The sequence below is a fragment of the Chelon labrosus genome, assembly GCF_963514085.1.
Source record: "Chelon labrosus genome assembly, chromosome: 5".
NCBI classification, from domain to species: Eukaryota; Metazoa; Chordata; class Actinopteri; order Mugiliformes; family Mugilidae; genus Chelon; species Chelon labrosus.
The window spans coordinates 13,894,265-13,913,833 of NC_140341.1; the positions used below are offsets into that span (position 1 = coordinate 13,894,265).

Sequence of the window (19,569 nt, forward strand, 5' to 3'; positions counted from 1 at the left end):
GCTTTTGAGTTAATTTGACGACATAGCTACGGCCCTGCACAGACCCTAGCCTGGCCTGACGTGCACCTCCCCAGAAATGTAACCGAGTGCCGCGGCGACGCATATTGCAAGAGCCGTGATCGGTCCGCTCAGTAGTAGCCTGCTTCTGCTTTAGTTTTTCCGGCTGCTTCTGCATCCCCGCAATTTTCGGATTGATTGTTTTGGATCAATAAAGATGGAACACATCCAGGAAAGGCTAACTGAGGAGTCGTCTTCGGTAGAAACAAAAATGAACCCGACTGGCAAAAAAGACACAGCGCCGACGTTGTTACAGCGACTCAGACTGACGAGCGCAAGTACAAATGGCTTGCAACGGCATAGGCTACGTGCGTAGGTAATGCCGTCTATGTCCCTCAGTACCTTAAATGAGCCATAAAGAGCAAGAGAGGATTTTTTTTTATGAACTACCAACTAATCGCTGGCAAAGTTCAGTCTCTTTCACAAACACATAAGCTTAAATCAACGGAAGTTTTACCAAATTCTGCACGAAAACACATTTCTTATGCATCTTAAGGTGCACCTATGAAGACTTTCTCTTGTTGTGAGCTATTTAAGACACTGTGAAAAAAAGCTGTATTTGTGTAAATAATAATAATAAAAAAAAGATATTGAATCGAACAGTTTGCACGAAGGGACATTTTCACGAGGAAGAGAATACTCCTTTCTAACTGAAAGCATATTGGAACTACATAAAAACAAATCTTGTCCATGTTGACCTCTATTTTTCAGAGTGGTCACAGGTGTGAGAAGTCTCCACCAGAGAGGGCAGTAAAATCTTACTTTCAAAAAGTTGAGGAAGGATGTTTTCATTATCCCCCTTTGTGGTTTTCTTTTCCTTTTTTTTAATTTTCCGTCATACAGACCACATCACTGCTTTGCTTCTGTAAACTTCAACAAGTGCCTTGCTGATGTACGACCATAAAATCTCTGAGAAAATTCCTCTTACTCACAGGCTGTAGAAAAAGCAGTGACCATACTCTGTCTCTCTGTCTGCCCCTCCTCCTGGTACGTGGGTGTGTTTGCATTTCTCATTCCTAAATCACAGATCTATTAAAAAAAAAAAAAAAAAACCTCCCCTGTCTGACACCATAAATTTCATCTGGGCCCAGACCGTCCCCTGGGGTGGACGGTTTTGGAACGAACCGCTAAGAACAGGATGGGAACGCGCAGCCCAGTGAGCAAACCTCTGACCTGTGAGAGGAATAAAATAAATCAATAAACAACTGGCCGGAAACCTGCTTTGTTATTTCATCTGTCTGTCTGCAAAAAACGGAAAAACTGGGAACTATAGAACATTTTGTAATTGTTTAACCCAATAATATTAGGATTAAAAAAAAATAAAAAAAAGGCAACAAAGGTGGGATAAATCCCAGTGATCACATGTCGGATGTGCAATTGAGAACTAAACGGCGCTGCCAAAGAACAAGACACTTAATTAAACGCCTCGTTGCAATAAAATGCCTTCTACGGGGTACAGATGCATGCACGTGGTCCCTCACCCGCTTCCATGCCTGTTTATCATCTCTAGTGATTATTTATTCAGCTCCTACTTTGCACTGTTAATGCCTCGTGTCTCGACTGGATTGCCTTCCTGGTGGTTGTATATACTGCGTCTCCTCGGGAACAACACTCTAATCTAAACAGGAGCCGTTGTGTTGAGGGAGGACTGATGCTGCGCAGCGTGACCGGTGACTCCTGATGTCATCACTGTGAGACGTGGAGCTGACAGACCCGTGCGGCACTTCCTCAGAAACATCCTCAAGCTCCGCAGTTTTATTTTGTTTTTTATATATCATTTACACAACACTCACTCATGTAAACTCCTCATTGTGAGCGCGCTATCGTGGTAGGTGTCTCTGTTGCACGGAATGCCAAAACACCTCACCCTGCCAGCGAAGAATAATTACAGTAGGTGGATTTGATACGGCTCAGGACTGAAAATAAGCCGTGTGTAAGGCATGGGATCCAAACATGTCTAGAGTCTAAGTGTTTACAGCTGTTCCTGAAGGCATCGCTCAACGTTACGCACAATTGTAACAAAAACAGTCGAAAGAAAACCCTAATAAAGGGATCGTTTTCACCCAGCTCCGTCACATGAATCTCGGTCTCCAGTCTCCGGCCGTGAGCCTGCATGAGCTGCATCTTGCTTTCCTCTACACATGCACCAACCTTTACACCTGAAGTGTGAAATGTTGCAAATCAGTTTGATTGAGTTTCTCACATCTGTAAAAATGCCTCCATGAAAGAAAGTGAGCTTTGGGTTGTTAGTTTTGGTAAGAAAGATTTCCGGCTTGGCCCTCTCTGCTCTAGTGCTGCAAAGGTGTGGTGAAAAGTGGGTCGATGCGGCTGACAAACACTTTGTTTTAAGCATGCTGAGCGGCTGTTTGGGGTTTTGAACTGATTCCTGCAGTGAGCTACAGAGGAAAGGCAAGAAAACCAAATCAACGGAAGGAAGGACCAAAAAAAAAAAAAACAACAAAAAAGAAAACAAATAGAAGGCATTAAGTAAAGCAGAGAAGGACAAATGAAGGAAGGAAAGGTGGTGTGAAAAAGGAAATAGGAAGATTAGATTAAAAAGCGTGTTTTTTTTAGAAAGGAAGAAAGAAATTAAAGAAAAAAATATGAATAAATCCAAGGAGAAATTATGAATAAAGAAAACAGGACAGGAAAGCAAATTCGTAAACGCCACTCGTCTGCCCTTTTCTCTTGAACTCCCACAATGGGGCTCAGGCACTTTGCTCTGCAGCCCCGCTCAGATGTTTTTCTTGGAAAGCTTTTTCCTCGACTAATTTCCTGAAGATTCACAACCCTTAGGCATGATGAGCGGGAGGGAAGCGGGGGCTCAGTTCTCCTGGAGGGGTGGGCCTGGGATTAGGGGTCAGGGGACAGGCTTCGGGGACTCTGCTTGGAGGGCCCTCAACGAAAAGCCCTGAGGAGGACGAAGGCAGAGCAAATAAACATCTGTAGATGATGTTTAGACGTCTGTTAGAGTGTGTTTAGATCTCCTTGCTGGGGGCAAGAAGGTCAGTTTTCAGAATCCAGGCTGGAAGGGGATGTCCAATTCTAAAAAATCACAGTAGATCAGAGTGGATAAGAAATGATAAACTGATAGTGAAGGATTTTGTCTGAGAAGGTTAAAGCTCTGTTGCCAAGGAGACAAACCTGTGGCCAGTATTGTGAAAACATCTAAACTGAAATCTTCATATTCCCAACTGGTGCGACAAGACGTTCCTCTGACTCATCCTCTTAAATTGTCATCATGTGCCAAGGCAAAGAGATGTCGGAATAAAATAATAAAAAAAAAAACAGATGTCGGTCATGGAGGGCTGCTGCTGCTTTTTGTTTGGCCAATTCGGGCACGGAGCATCTTGGCTGCGTCGAGACCGGTTTACATTAGAATTAATGTGTTTAGACGCTGACCTAATTTCTGCGTGCACGTGTGTCAGTTTCTCCGAGCACGTGCCCTCGCATGTGCCAGAGGTCTGACAGCATCCAGACAGTGCAGAGCGCTGCTAATGACCAGTGCTTAGACTGAAGTGCGTGAGAGAGAGTCTGCATGCGTGCTCGGGGTGTGTGTTGAAGATCAAGACTCGAGGGGGGTAGGGGGGGGGGGGGGGTGAGGGGGATCCTCCCAGCCTGAGAACAGAACAGCCTGGACCTCCTTCCATCCCAGGGGTCTCTGGGGCCTGACACCTGTGATATTGCCTCATGTCAGAGGAATGAGACGTCTCAAGCCTTGTGGTGCGAGCACATGTGCGTCTAGGCAGGACGCAGCTGCAGTGTGTGCATGGGTGTATGTGTGAAAGAGCGAAGTATGGAGCGCAGAGTCAAATGAGGTGTTGCCCTCACCTCTGAGATCAAGCACCTGCGTGCCTGTATCGTGTGTCTGCGTATGTGAGGGTACGTCTGTGTGTAATGAGGTCCTTCATGGGCGTGTCACCTCTCTAATCCCACCGTTACATTTATCGCTGTGATTGTAATGACATTATAGCTTCCATACAGGAGATCTCCCAGGGCGCATGGAGTGACCTCCTGTTTATGAAAGTCCACGGAGGAAAACTCAATTTCCTCACACTGACGTACATCACACCCAAGGGCTCAGAGGTATATATTGAATTATATTAGAGAGGCCACAGGAGCGACGGTGAATATAAGAAGCGTGAGAACGTTTTTATGACCTAATGTAGGTTTCATTGATAAACAGCATGTTACTAAAAGTCAACTGCATCTTGGGAATCATTCATTCATTGATTCATCTTCTAGCTTTCATCGGGCGAGAGGCGGGGTACACCATGGACAGGTCTCCAGTCTATCGCAGGGCTAACACAGAGAGACAGACAACCATTTACACTCACATCCACACTTACAGCCAATTTAGAATCACCTATTAACCTAACAAGCATGTCTTTGGACAGTGGGAGGAAGCTGGAGTACCCAGAGAGAACCCACGCAGACACAGGGAGAACATGCAAACTCCATCTTGGGAATCAAATAAAAATAATCTCAGTGAGAAAAATTATTACTCCTATACAACTGACTACACCGGCTCTAATTCATACAATGGCAAACGGAAGATCTTTGAGCAACAGGCAGTTTTTCGGACAAATGTGGGAAGTTGATGACTTCATTTTGGACACTGAGGGATTGTAATGGGTATTTTCCAATGTTATGTGATACACTGGCTCGCCAAAGTCATTAAATTCATCCTGAAGGGAACATTAATGTCCACCCCCGAGCATAAAAACTGCAGTTCTGCAAATGGCCACTCGAGGCTGCCTCCAAAAGTGAGCAAATCCCCAAAAGACCTCCATGTCAAAATGCCCAACTTCACAGCAGAAATTCTGTTAATCAGCCTGGGTTTGGTCTCTGTAGATAATTTCTACTTTCATCGAGGGTGTATTTGAGTGACAGGTGGGTGTCTCAGTTTGCTAGCGGTCTGACACTCCCCCCTCTTTGCTCATTTTTTGAGTTTTCTTAGTGTCAGTAGTAGTCAGGCACCGCAAAGCCTCAAAACTACACTCCAGACATCCTAGGGGTGATGACACTGAGGATTTGTCCATTTTTATTTATACAGCCAATGCTTCATGCCAAACGTCAAGGCAATCCAAGCCAAAGTTATCAAGACAGCTCACGTAAAAACCAAAAAGGTCAACCTTTATAGTCGACTCTGGGACCATGAATCTTTGGTGCTACCATGTCTATAACACATCACTCCATCTAATGTTTGCTGACTGTTTTTTTTAAACATAAAAACAGTATAAAACAGTAGATTGTAATGGAGAGAGCCCAGTATAAAAAATTTGATTTATAGTCGAATACCCAGCTGTGATCTTGGCTCTGGTTGCCTGTCACATTAGCAGGGGATACCCATGTAATCCTCAGGGTTTGCCTCTGCGCCCTCCGACGCATCCAGCTGGCCAAGCCCACAGTCCAATTTGGCCGCCTGGAAGGGGTTTTTTATTTTCCCACACAGGGATGCATCGCCCACTGCCATTCCAGCTGCCACGCACATTCCTAGATGGTTTGCAAGAGAGCAAATTGAGGGAATTGCCCAAGCATGTATGTGGTTTGCTCACTGAATGAATGGATGATCATATGATTATTGAGGATTTCCATGTAAATGACATCACATAATTTGAGTAAAAGGCAGAGGACAGGGTTTTACCTTGACTTTTTGATATGGAGAAGAGGCTTTGGTCTAATATTACACAATGTTTATAAAGTCTCTCAAATCTCAAGTCTATCTTGGAAACATGTGTTTCTCTGAAAACTTTGGAGAAATAAATATGAGAGGACTTAGAGGAGGTCTAATTGTTTCCTCTGTAGCCGGCCCCCGATGTAGGTTTCACAACAAGGCCTGATGGGGAACACATGCTGTTGCTGTGGTGACCCAAAACCCTGGTCACATTTTTCCTACAGGCCTGAGAACCCCCCTCTTGTCAACTATAACATTTCCAGACTGCTGTCTGCAAATAAAATGCATTCAACCCAGAGGACTGACAGCGCTAACACCTTATACACCCAGCGTGAGAATGCAGACCAGACAGATGTGATTGACGTGGAAAACGTGATCTGTGTCTGCATGTGTTTTTCAGTGAAACGTATAGGGAGATGGATGGCACCGCAAAGTGTCCTCTGGAGAATTTTCAGGAAGCAGTTTTAATATGGGGATGAAGCTCATCGCGGGACATGAGCAGACCTTTTTGCCGTATTTCTCAGCGATCAGGGGTAAAGTATGCTAAAGTTCATAGCCGCAGCCACAACATGAAACGCAATATCTCCGGATAATCATCTTGATTTCTGTTCGCGTCGCTTGTCCTTGGTCATACTCATGCCATGTGCCGTGGTTGAAGATAACAAAACCAGACTACAGATGGTAACAAGGTCAGCGTCTAGGGTTTGAATTAAAACATGACTGTGCAAAACTTTTTTTTTTTCCATAGTAGGAGAGGTCAATGAAAGTCCAAAACCGTGATGTTATGCTCAAGACTAAAATATCCCTGAGGTGGATGAAGCAGGTAAAATTCAACGTTTGAGCTCGAGCCAAGCTGCGACTTCTGGGCCTGAAACTTGAAGCCGGTGCAAACTGCCTAAATCCGCAGTTCCTCAAATGGCCAATTGAGACCGGCTCCAGCAGCGAGTCAGTCCCCATAGACCTCCAAGTTAAAATGTCCAACTTTACAGCAGAAATAAACCTGTTTATAGCCTGGTACAAAAACGGTTTTGATCTCTAAAGCTCACATCAACCGTTCATGACAACTGTGCAGGAGTTCATTTCATATATGCTGTAATTCAATCATTTCAATTATATTAAGGCTTCAAGCTAAGCACAGTTAAGGGAGTGACTGGCCCTGAGGTGGCCTGCCTTAGTTTTACTCACACTCCATCTCTTTATCCAATTTTTGAAGTAGCTGACGGTTAGGCACAGTCAAACAATCCAAGATGGCGACGGCCGGCGCCATCCACGTTGAGCTTCAAAACTGTTTTTCAGAATTCCTATCGGTAACATTAATGAAATAATTTAAACTGGTGACCAAAGAATACGTCATACGCCTGTTTAAGGCCAGGGTTTTTCTTTTGTTGAAAGAAAGGAAGGACTTAATGGCTTTTAACACCTAGTAGGAAGTTGACTTCATTTATTTTATTTTAAGGATTTTACTGTGTGTTATCTGTTATCTCTTTTATCTCATTGGCTTTATTTTTGTTTTACCATACTTTACCTTTATTGTATTTTACTGTGAAGCACTTTGGAAACCTTGTGTTTGTTTAAATTGTGCTATATAAATAAAATTGGATTGGATTGGATTGGATTAATAAAACGAGGAGAAACACCCTTCCACTATGCTTGTCTGTGCTCGACAGCGCAAGTTAGGCGCTCGGCTGTCATTAGACTTTTTAATTACTACATCTTAGAAACACATAACTATATCAGTGAACTGGTCAGTGTGCTCGCCTGCGTTTCTATGTATGTGTAATAGTACATGTGTGTCTGACATCAGCTCAAACCGGGGAAAAAACAGAAACAGAGGAAGGATGCATTTGGAAAAATGTGACGTGATCTTGTGATGTTCGTTACTCGAGTTATGCGTCCGAGAGCTTCTCTGTACATGCTGCCCTTTCTGTTTGTAGGGACTTTTCTCTTTCTGTGCTGAATTAAAGTAGCAAAACCAAACATTTGACGTACTTTAACATATGGAAAGATGTGATGTACGGTATGTGATGAAAGTGGTCAGAGAAGGGGAGATTTGCACCAACGCAGAGCTGCTTCTCTTCTGGTTTGCTAATGTAGAAATTGAACTGTCATGCAGTTTATGTAGAAATTGTTTAAGAGAGGTGGTTAATGTAGCGTACGGCACATGGATGTAAACTAAAGGAGTTTCAGTTAGTGTTCTGTTAGCCTCACTGATTGAAATGGGACGGTTACAACGACAAACTGCAACCTTGAAAATGAACACAGGACTGAAACAGCAGCTCTCTGGATTAGTTTAAGTAAACAGTGCGTGTTAGAACCTTCATGAAGGAAGCTGAGATTTATTGAAGAACTGTGTTTGCTTTGGTTAAAAGTCCCAGATAAAATGGAAACTGATGTTTGCACTCAATGGATGCTGTTCTTCATTTTATATAATTTAAAACTTCTTGCGCTGTACTCACTAACAAGTCTAGGAAAAACAGTGGAACCAGGCAAACCACACGAGGAACGTGTGAGGAGCGGACGTTTAACAGGTCGGTTAAGAGTTTGTGTTTCTTATTGGCATGGCTTTAATTTTCGACAACTTCACCCAGTGACTGCAAAACCTTTGTGTTTAAAGCTCTCGGTCTCTAGGAGCAGCATTCTTTTCCTCTGGTACACTTGGCCGTGTTAACACACACAAACAGCTGGTTGCTGTCTGTCTGTCCAAACATCTCCCAGGACTCGACAGCTCCGCAGCTTTAATTTTCACAAAGAACACTGCCGGCCTGTGATCCCTGCAGAATTCCTCTTTCCAGAAGTCGCAGGAAAAGAAAATCCTCCTGACAAAAGTGATAGCAGCAGATTTTTTTCTTTTTTGCTCCCCTTCCCCTCCCTTCGCGCACACGTGCACGCGCTATTTGTTTTCCATCGTTAATCCACTGTTGGTAGCCTTTCCCTGACGACGCCAGGCCAAGGTCAGGGTCAGGGGAGGGAGGGAAATAACGGGAATAGATGAGGCTCCTGATTGCAGGTTTGGAGCTAGGCTTATAGTTTAAAGCTGCCATTACACATTATGTCTTTTTTCCTGATACGTGAAGCTGCAGTGGGTTCCTAATGCAGACTGGCAAGAGGCCTGTACCACTGAATCAGATCGCTAACTCAGATCTGGTCCTCTACTGTCGGTCTAATTTCAGTCAGAAGAAATTGATCAGCTTTGATCAAACTGACTGACCACTGCTGCTCTAGTTATCCTGACAAAAGTTCAAGAGTTTATTGCCAAGGCCTCAAGATCTGCTTTGCTTTCATACGGTTAACATCCATCCTTGTCTCACCATGAATATAGGGTCACTGTGATCATACTGATGTCGTCACTGCCTGAAGATAAGGATCCTCAGAACAAAGTCAGAACCTGATAACCTTCAGTCCAGGGCTTCCGACCTTTTTGATCTTTTTTTGAATGAACCTTCCTCTCACTGCCGTTTCCTGGGCAGACAGGAATGCGCATGATAGCCAAGGCTACTGGATTCAGATGGAGGTATGAGCTTGTTTTCATGGAACAAGGAAATCTTTGCCATTTATAGCCGAATCCAAACACACTGACGATCTTGTTCCCACAAAAACAGAGGCCGTCTATATTGATAAAAAAAGATCAGTGGACTGTCATTGTGCTCGGCTTCCTGAGACGTGTGTCATTTCCAGTCGAGCATCAGCTGTGGCAGCTTTTCCCATGGTGGAAAGGACGGCATCTTCCATCTGCACAGTGTCCTTGACGGTTTCCCTGTCTTGTCTTCTGTTTCCTTTCGCGATCTACGTCTCTCTCCATGTTCACCCCGTATAGGAAGGGGTGAGACAGTGAGCTCATGCTGATGGCGTGGCTGATCTTTAAGTTTCTTTTCCCCGGCGCCACTCTCTGTTTCTGAAAACCGAAAGGCTCCCAGCACAAAAGACATCATTGATTTGCTAATAGGTTTTTGGGGAGCATGTAGAGTGCCTTGTGTTCTCATGCCGTGTTTGTTCTCTGGGCTTTTAAAGACCTTAAAATGCCGTCTTTCACAACACAACCCTGGTCTGGAAAGGGCTTCCAATTCCTTTTATTTGACAGCACTTTTATTACTGCGCGGAGATGCCAGCTCTGTTGTATGATTACATTTGCGCTCATGTTTCTCGGCCGTAATGTGCAGTCTTGTGAACTACTTCAGATGCTCATGTGCCTAATTTATTTTCTCGTTATTTTGCTTTAAAGTGCCTGTTCTCCTTTTTATTACCAATCTCATGAATCCAATCCAGTAATGATGCAAAATAACAAGCAGGGCTTCTGGAAGCCTGCTTGATATTTTGCAATGGAGTCTCTGCTTTGCACGTCTAATGCAGAAAACCCATGAAATTAACATATTTAGTCCAGACCATACAATGTGCTTCATTCTTTCAGTCTCTCTCATGCTCTCTCAGTCTGTCTCTTGTCCTCATTCATGAAATGTCCCATGCGACCCCATGCCACTAAAACATTATTCATGTCGCTTTTACCCTTTAGATGAAGACTAGCCTCGTCTGACCTCTTTAAAATTACGATTCGGAAATCCATCTTGTTTGACGTTCTCAAAACTAACACGCAGAAAAGTTGGACGGTGATAACGATCCTGCTCCGCCACTAGCGCGCGGATGAGTCACACCGCGATGTTGACATGGCCGTATCCACTTTTCACCCGTTAACGGCAACCAGCTAACCACGACAGCTGCGTCAGGTCTCAGCCAATTCAGCCAGCTGCGCAGGATCAGTTTGACCCGTTCGGCGAGGGGCTCATCGCTGTGTATCTCCTCGGGGGGAAAGGTTTGGAAAGAGAGAGGGTTAAAGCTAGAGAAGGGGGAGGGATAAAGCACATCTGTGGGGACCCACCGTGGTTTCCAGTATATTTGAAAACATTAATCCGAGTGTTATATTTGAGCTGGATCAAATTATGTACAAGATTCTTGGACCTTGGATGGAAATATGCATGCAAGGCAGAGACAACAAGATAGAAAATTATAACTCCTGCCCTGTTGGAAAGTACAACCTTATCTTTCAGTAACAGATGGTTACAGAATTAAATCAGTGTTGTTGAGAAATGCAGCAGACTAGGATGTAGACTTTGAGTGCATTTTTCCTCAGATTTTGCCTTGTTTTCACAGAAAAAGTGCAAACAATGCCACGAAATGAACGCTCTTCTTCAGAACACTTCATTATGCACGGCTAAATCTTTTCCTCAACATCTGGTTGACGCAGACAAACACTAAGAAAGATGAAGAGGGGAAGCGAAAGGGGGCTCCGCTGACCCCGTCATCAGGCTCTCGCATCCTTCAGATGTGGAATGCGAAACCTCCCCGCTCTGTTTCTCCGCGGCTCCTCGCGGGGGTTTCCTGTATCCGCAGTCAGAGGTCAGACCTACTGTAAAGTTGGTCTGGTAAATTCTCGGTGCACGCCAAAAGTGTAGTCGCTAGACATTCCTGTCTTCACCTCTGCGTTTCTGTAGAACACCTCCCTCAGGAGATGCAGGCAGTGGTAGGCAGTGAGAGTCAATGAAAGTCCTTGAGATCACATCACACAGCTGAACCGAGACGTTTATAGCCCCTACGAGAATTCTTTTACAAGATAAGATAAACTAAGGAAATTAATCACTTTCTTATCATCAAGAAAGTCTGCCTTAGAAATGTATATAAAAAGAAGGATAAATTGTCTTTTAAATTATTGTCTCTAGATCACTTACTTTGACTCGGGTAGATCTTCTGTGCAATTGCTCTTTAATCCAACCCTATCGTCGCTGGGAGGAGACAATTTTTTGGGGGGTTAAATAAAATGCTAGATTCTTGGATTGTACTATACTTGCAGCAGATGCCGTTCTAGAGTTGACTGGGGCCCTTGACAAAATGTCAACACTAAACTTGGTCACTGCTCTGCTAGCTAAATTAACTGATGCTACCCGTTAAAGAAAGAACAAACTAAATAATGTCATGCTTGAGGAAGTTCTTCTATTCAAATATCTCTCCCCCGTACTCAAGGCCAGACTAGCAGAACTTAGCTATGCAGTTATCTACCTAGCGATAACGTCATTCCATTTTGAATTGGGCGCCATTGTCACATGTATTATTATTATTTTTAAAAGAGTCATGCACATGACATATAATCAGATTGAGAGAGCAGAGTTGTGCCAGGCAAGGGCCCCTTAGGGAGGTCGCCTACTGTCATTGAAAACTCAGCACGTTGCCACTGCTGTAGTTTACAATTTGTCAGTTACCCGTCTGGCCTGTTGACAAGCTGTGATGGATGTAAGCACACAAAGCTCAGGACACAGAGACTGGGGTTCCATCCTGACTCAAGGTTGGGGTTAGGTTTAGGCATTTTGGTTTTATGTTAACATACCAGGGTCGACACTTACAAAGCATTTTCAAGCAGTAACTATTTTTTTTTGCTCTTTGTCTTACATTCATATACCGTATAAGGCCTCAAGGTCTGAAAAGTGAAGCCAATAAGGAAGTGCCTTGAACCTATATTCTTTCTAATGGTAACAGAGGTCAAAGACCCAGTTTCCCAAGTGTTTTATTACCTTTTTGCACAGTTTCCGAATGCATTTATTGTCTCAAATGCTAATTTCTAGTTTTCTTCAATACTGCAGGGTGTTCCTTTATAAAACAATGGTTCCATCTGGAGTGAAATAGACGATGCAGCAGGGTGAGCTATATCGAGGTTATAGTTTCTAGGGTTCCCATTCAGAGCCACCTCGAACTCTGCCCTCTCGTCCAAATTTGGCCCTGTCTTGTTCAAAAAACTGAGATGGCTCTATCTATCTATCTATGGCTTGTTGACTATATCCACTTCCTTTATAGTCAATGCCTCCATGTCTTCTTTTGGAAGTTGAGCAACTACAAATGCTTATACTCAACCCACAGGTTGTTATTTCATCCACAGCACTACAGGTGAGCTCAGTATGTAAACCTCTGTGTAAACCCTTGGAAACTAAGAATACCCAGAATCTGTCAACGTTCCCGTTTAAAGCATGTTTCAATCTTGGAAAAGATTTTCCAGAACAAATGGAATCATGTTAACCATAACGCTTAAACACATGTGGCCAATTGCCATGGAAAGTGGACCTTGGCTGTCTGCTTCTAAAAACACTTTAAGGATGTGAAATCCCCCTCGAACGATCGGAACACTATCTAATAATCTGTGCAGCACGTGTCTGAAGCAAAACGCTGCCTTTAGTCACGCAGAACCCCCGGTCACTCACTCGGAGCTTGTTATCTCAGCATGTTTAGTCTATGTCTGTCTCTGATTTCAAACCCTCTCACTCTCTTTTATTTTTTTTCTGTCTTTTCATTGCTCTGTCAAATGGCTCTCCCACACTCCAGACACTCCTTCCACTCTGACCTCCTCCTTTACAGGGGTTAATGGTGTGAATTTCATCACTTAAACTGTAAGGAAGTGCGATAAGCTTTTTCAACTAATGAAAGATTAAGCGGCGCAGCCTTCCATATGGCCGGATGCCCGTGTCAGCCTCATACATTCCCATCATCTAATATGTGAATATTGCATTGTTGTGGTACTTTAATTACCCACAGGAGGTTTTTACGAGCCATGATCGAACGTGACACTGCTGTGAGTTGTGCTGGAATGAATAGAATGAATGTGTTGTTTATATTTAAGTGTCTGTTAACAAAACTGTACTTAAAATAGCAAATTTAAGTGTGATAAAGGCTCCAGTGTGTAAAATAGAAGCACCAGAAGCTCATATGGGGGATGTTGTGCAACTTCGACAAGCAAGTGATTCATATCACTGCGGCAGGGCACGTTGAATTCATCATGTGCGATCATGGCCGTATTTGGTATTCCAGACTGAAAACAAGCCGGTTATCACAGACTTTAAGGATGAAGAAAAAAGGAAGAAAATAAATAGAGGGATAGAGGTGTTTACAGAGCTATTTGGAACAGTTGTTTCTGTAACGGACTTACCCTGGCTCCCTTCTCGGGGAAACATTGACAGCCTCCGCTACAGTCTCTTCCTCCACAGGGGCCACTGTGCTTCTTCCCACCCTGTGTGACACAAAAGAGACAACCTGAAGGTTAGAGCTGGGCTACGGGAGGTCAGGGTGTAGATGCAAATATCTGCACAAACAGAAGCGATATGTGTGTGATCACACGTCCTCCTCGTGCATTACAGTGCGGACTGAACTGTTGTGATCCCGTGCAGGCTCAGGTCTGTGAATATCCCTGTTTATGCCAGCGGATTGTTGCACTGCTGTCTGTCCGGTTGTGTATATTAAGTCTGGTGCGCTGAAAGGATGTTTTGGATGTGGCTCGAATGAGTCATGACGGAGATTCAGAAATAACTGATAGCTCTGTGCACATGACTAGAGGCTGGGTCCAACCGGTGACGGGGGACAATTTGTCTTTAGATGTCTGCATACCAGCGAAACCACCCACCATCATAGGCTGATCTGTGCTAGACATGACACAAGGCTCACACACAGCCATCGGGGTCAGTGTGGACATGACACGATCAAAGGGAGCAGTCACACAGACGGGGCTTCCCAACCCACAGGTCAGAGGTGACGGGACCCTAAGCTCACTCAGATAGCTGGCGACATTAATTAAGACAGAGCGGCGTCGTTATGTAGTGTTTTAAATAAAAATCTCATGCACGATCCAAATCAAGCACATAATGCCTTTTGATTCTTTGCCATGGCTGCATTTCTTTCTCCTCAGAAGCAGAAAACTATTTGAAACATTGGCAAAGCTGTAAACACAACACAATATTCTGTGAGCCACACCCTAAACCTGAATGCAGCAAAACAGAGACTTATCAAGATATTGGTGGAAATTCAAAACAGCTCATGCTGGAATTAACAAATCACTGATCCAAGTGGGCCGATTAGTGGCTGTTAAAATGCTCCAGCGCTGTTTCCATTTAAGTGCATGACATGAAACAAAGCTTTAAAACTTCCCCCGTGGTGACTAACAGTGAATACTAATGAAAAACGCACATAAATAGCGAGTAGTCTATCAACTTTGCAAAGTTTATGCAATAAGCTGAAGAGACACACCAGTGGGCTTTTAATTTACATGCATCCAGAAGGGCTGCATGGAGCTGGCTTATCTTGTGACGTTTCTGCCTCCTATGTCTGCCTACATCCTCCGCCTACACACCCATACCATAGCCTGCTTGCGCAGCAAATGCCTCAGTACCCTCCCCTCTCGCTTGTTACAAAAATGACCACTTTATGCCCACAGTGGCAACACAGTGGCAGAAAAAGAATCAGAATAATCTTCCCGCCTCACTTTGACAGCAGATCCCAGCAGCCCCGTTTACAAAGGCCACATTGAGACCCTATTCACACACAAAGACCTCCTTTTACTATAGAGAAGCTGTCCTTTAATGATCCCCTATCTCCAACAAAAAGACCCTCTTCCTCTCCCTTATGGAATGCACAAGGCTGTATTTCTTTGTTAACCATGCATGGATCTGAGGGGTCTCTTTCAAACCACTGTTTAATGTTTTGATCTAGCCTGCTCGCTATGACGCCAGACGGTCCACATATAACATTCTTTACTTAAATTTGAACTGATTAGGTGACACATGTCCTCTGTTGCACCAAGCCTCTGTTGAACGGGGGATACCTTTGCAGCTCCTTTTAGTCTCTCATGTGGAGACAAAAAAAGCATCCCAGTGAGGATGTAACAGTCACGGCATGACCTTTCTCCACACTGAGGTGGAAGTCCAAAACACAGACAATAGACTGCGTCACCTCCGGACAGACGCACAAAAGAATGGCCCCCATAAAGGCAATCGCACATCACAGAGCAATTCTCCATCAATTCGGTCTTACTTTGCTCAAAATAGCTGATGGCAGTTTCATCAGAGGACAATAGGACTGTGCTGCGGTATCCTGTTTTCTCCACCCATAGTCACAATAACCCGCTGTTTGTCAAAATCACCTTTTCCACAGCTTCGTTCCACCGTTGAATAAGAGTTGAAGTTAATGTGCCTGTTCATTTATTTGCGTCAGTTCAGCGAAGCTCAATATAATGCATCCACCATATCATGAAAAACGGTAAATTGATTTTGAGAACAATTCAAAAACTGTTCAGAACATGGGCCTATTGCACCAGCAAGTTTTGCATTTCCTCTTACGGTGCTTTGAGACTTTCTGCTCAGTTCATTTGATCGAGAGAGATAAAAAAGACACAATGTTGTCTTAAAGTCCTTTAAAGTCCAGTTCCTTTTTCATAAAACTATGAAACATACTACCGTACTATAAAAAAACAACAAGATCAGTAGCGCAAGAAGCAATTTATCGGATATTTTTGTTTGTTGAAAAGAACCAAAATGAGGGGAGGATGAGTACTGGACAGTACGATGCAACAGAACCTATGTTCTGCCTTTATTTACCTACCCTGATGAGCTCTTTTAGAAATAATTATGAGCATTAAAGAGTAAGACTACATATATCTGTCAATGTAATAGGAAAAACTAAAATTGCTGCCTTGAACACATCCATTCTTTAAGATGTATTTAGTAGAATGAGGTGTTTTTGCAGGAAGAACAATATGATGCCAGTGAAATTGACCTTTGACCCATTGGATGCCAAATATCATCATATTATTCGGTTAGATATTTGAGTGAAAATGTGTCATAATGACAATACATTATTAAGCTATGGCACAGTGACCTCAATCTCTAATATCACGTTCAAGATGTCACCCTCCTACACAATAAAACTCAACGGGCCAGCACCAGAATTCAGCTGAACCAGTAGGCCGATAGTAAACCATCCCGAGGCAGATAAAAAAAGGTTTGCTTCCAAGAAATGTTTAACAGACCAAGCGTATACATCTGAAGAATAAGATGAGTGTTTTTATCTATCGGGCCTATCAGATAAATATCCAATAACATACTGTAAAAGCTATAGATGTATCCAGACCACCTTGCATCACAGCGTTTGTATATTCTATAATGAATCAGGACCTCCTTCCAGTCTCAACACAGGGCAACCAAATGCTCCACCAGACTCAACAGTTCCTCTATGAGGTTTTCACATTTTTACATATTATATTCACACATTAATACCTTGTCTAATCTAGAACGGTTTCAAGAGTATAGATGAAAGCTTACTCTCGTGGGCTTTATTATGAAAGCTGTCAGACAACAATGTATATGAAATGAAACAATGCCCATACACCAACGCAGTTCACGTTGATTGGTCAGCCGTGGCTTCTTGTTTACAGTACAGCTCTGCAGTGACAATCAACTTTTATGGGCCCTGAACTGCATTTGGTGGTCTGCTCTACTTCACAAATGTAGCCTAAGCCATAAAAAACACACCCACTTCTCATACGCAAATGAACCTGTGCAATAATATTCACAACTCAGACCACACAGACATGACAGAGGATTAGAAATGAAGAACAGACTCAGTCTTTCCATGGAACAGCAGGATATTTTCCACTGAGAGCCAATGTGGTTTCTTAGAATCAAAACAAGTGCTGTTGCTATATCCAGGTTCCCCAGCGTTAAGTCTTTCAACCAAATAGCCATTATCACAAACAGATCAACAAGAAAGTGTGCGTTAACTAACTGTAAGTGTAAGGTATATATAAAAAAGCAGTTAGGAGACGTTACATCAGGAGAAAATCAACCTCAGTGCCTGCTATTTTGTGTGTAATGTTTCTGTGCTTTCCATCTTCCAAGCTTCTTAAATGTGTGAAGATAACCCAGGGTTTCAGGTCTGGGAAGTGCACAAGGTGTTCAAGCCACAGCGTTCTTATTAACATTTTTCTTAATGAGAAATGTTGTTTACGTTGCCTCCCTGGTCTTTACGGCTGCACCGGTGCCTTGCTCCGAGCGTGCACCGACTCCTTCGCTGCTCCGTACAGCTAATGAAATAAAACCAGCTGGGTCAACAGTACTTTTTCTCACGCTTGATGTTTCCTGTCTCCCTTTCCCTCAGGTTTATGCACTCAACACATTATTGTTATTATGTTATCGGGGACAAATTATGTTCAGTGTCTGTGGCTTTTATTATATTTATTACGTATTTGTGAATGGAAACAGGTGCTCCAATAGTCTGTGTCGCATTTCTACAAAGGTTACCAAAGGTAAGGTCTTAACAAAGGAAAAAGAAATGAGATAAATGAACATGTAACTATTCTGTAGTATAAGTGACTGGTTATTAAAATGTTCCTTAGCATTCTCCTCTGTACGGAATCAGTTTGGGTCCCTATTACAAAACATTCATAACAAAGACATATATGCTAGTACCAGTCAAAGGTCAAATCACAGTTCGTAACGGGAATAAAAGCAATGAAATGCAGTTTAGACAATTTTAAAGGAACAGCTCAGCATCTGGCACATAAACTGTATTTATTTACAGCTCTCTGGATGAGGGTTATTTGAGAACCTCTTTACCACTCATGGAATAGGCTTCGGTCAGAACCCAGTTAGCTGCAAAGGGGGCTAAACAGCTAGCCTGGCTGTGTTCAAACGTAAAAAACTCAGTTAACCAGAACTTCAAAATGTCACATGTAAACTGAATTATTTAATCTGAACCAAAAATATGTCTTAAAATAACATGTTTTGTCAACAGTCTAAAATTCATTGTTACATTCACTTAATAAAATGTAATTCCGCAGGTGTAATGAGGTGTTATAACAAACTCAGCTAGTGAACTTGGTCCTTTCTTACATTCAGTAGTTTTCGTCTACAGTTTCAGTTTCTTTCTTGCCATGATCCAGCACATTCAGACATAGTGATGACTAGTTCGTCTGTGGTCAGCCTGAGTTTTCTTTTTTTCATACACTGTATTCATTAGGTTAACCACAGACATAACCACTTCCTAACACTTCCTGTCATTCTCAAAAGTCGCCACAATCAACAAAGAAACTCAGGCAGCGAGACAGGATGATGACGAGACAAAAACGGAAGAAAAGACACAAGGACAAAACAAACTGAAAGCAATGTACAAATAAATGTGCTGAGAAATAATGTCTGATTTTGAGAGGGAGTTGGAATTAGGGAGTGCTTTGGCCTCTAGCCTCCAACGCTCAAGAACCCTAAATCATAAGGATCATGAGAGGATCTAAGGTATTACAGCGTAACCAGGGACCAACATAATCATTACTGTCAGGAAACCATTTACAATACCACCAAGGAAGGGAGGAACATTAGCTTCAGAAGAATTTTCAGATGGATTGAAAGGGGTGGTGTAAACCTTTGATAATCTGTAGAAACAATTTGGCACCAAACATTCATGTCCCATGGTGAGTGTACATCAGGTCGTACTGAAACAAAAACTTGTTCCAACAAGTGTGTGAAAGGGTGAGTGAAGCCAGTGTAGATGAGAGCAGCGCTGTTGAAAACCTGTGTTTTTCTTGGTCATTGGTCTTTTTTTCTGTTGAATGAATTCTAAATGATGTCCTGTGGTGTCTGGCAACATAATGTTGTTAGTGGGGGCCTTTGGGTCCCATGGATTAAGGGAAGGGGCCTCTGTGGATCAGGCTTGTTCCAGTGCATCCCACAGATACTTGATCAGTTTGGGATCTAGTGACTTTGGAGGCCAGGTCAACACCTTGTGCTGTTCTTCATGTTTCTTTGAGTTGTTCCTAAACCATTTTTGTGTGTGCCTGTGCCAGACTGCATCCTGCTTGGGATGGCTGCTGCCATCAAGGAGTGTCATTGCTATGGGGTGGGGGTGCCTGGTCTGGTCTAGATGGGTGGTACATGTCCAAGTAACATGTTTCCCAGCAGAACCTTGAATTGTTACAAGATGGTCAATGTTATTTACTTCTCCTGTCCGTGGTCATAATGTTGTTGCTGATCGGTGTACAACATTAT

General features: G+C 43.1%; 1 protein-coding gene across 2 annotated transcripts in view; it reads right to left on the minus strand.

Annotated features, from left to right (window-relative positions):
* Nucleotides 1–19,569, minus strand: part of col4a2 (collagen, type IV, alpha 2) — a 56,664-nt gene that overhangs the window by 23,249 nt on the left and 13,846 nt on the right. For both annotated transcript variants that reach the window (XM_084544455.1, XM_084544454.1), the window contains exon 4: nucleotides 13,692–13,772. In XM_084544455.1, the coding sequence (XP_084400581.1) occupies nucleotides 13,692–13,772 (81 nt within the window). The remainder of the gene's footprint in view (nucleotides 1–13,691; nucleotides 13,773–19,569) is intronic.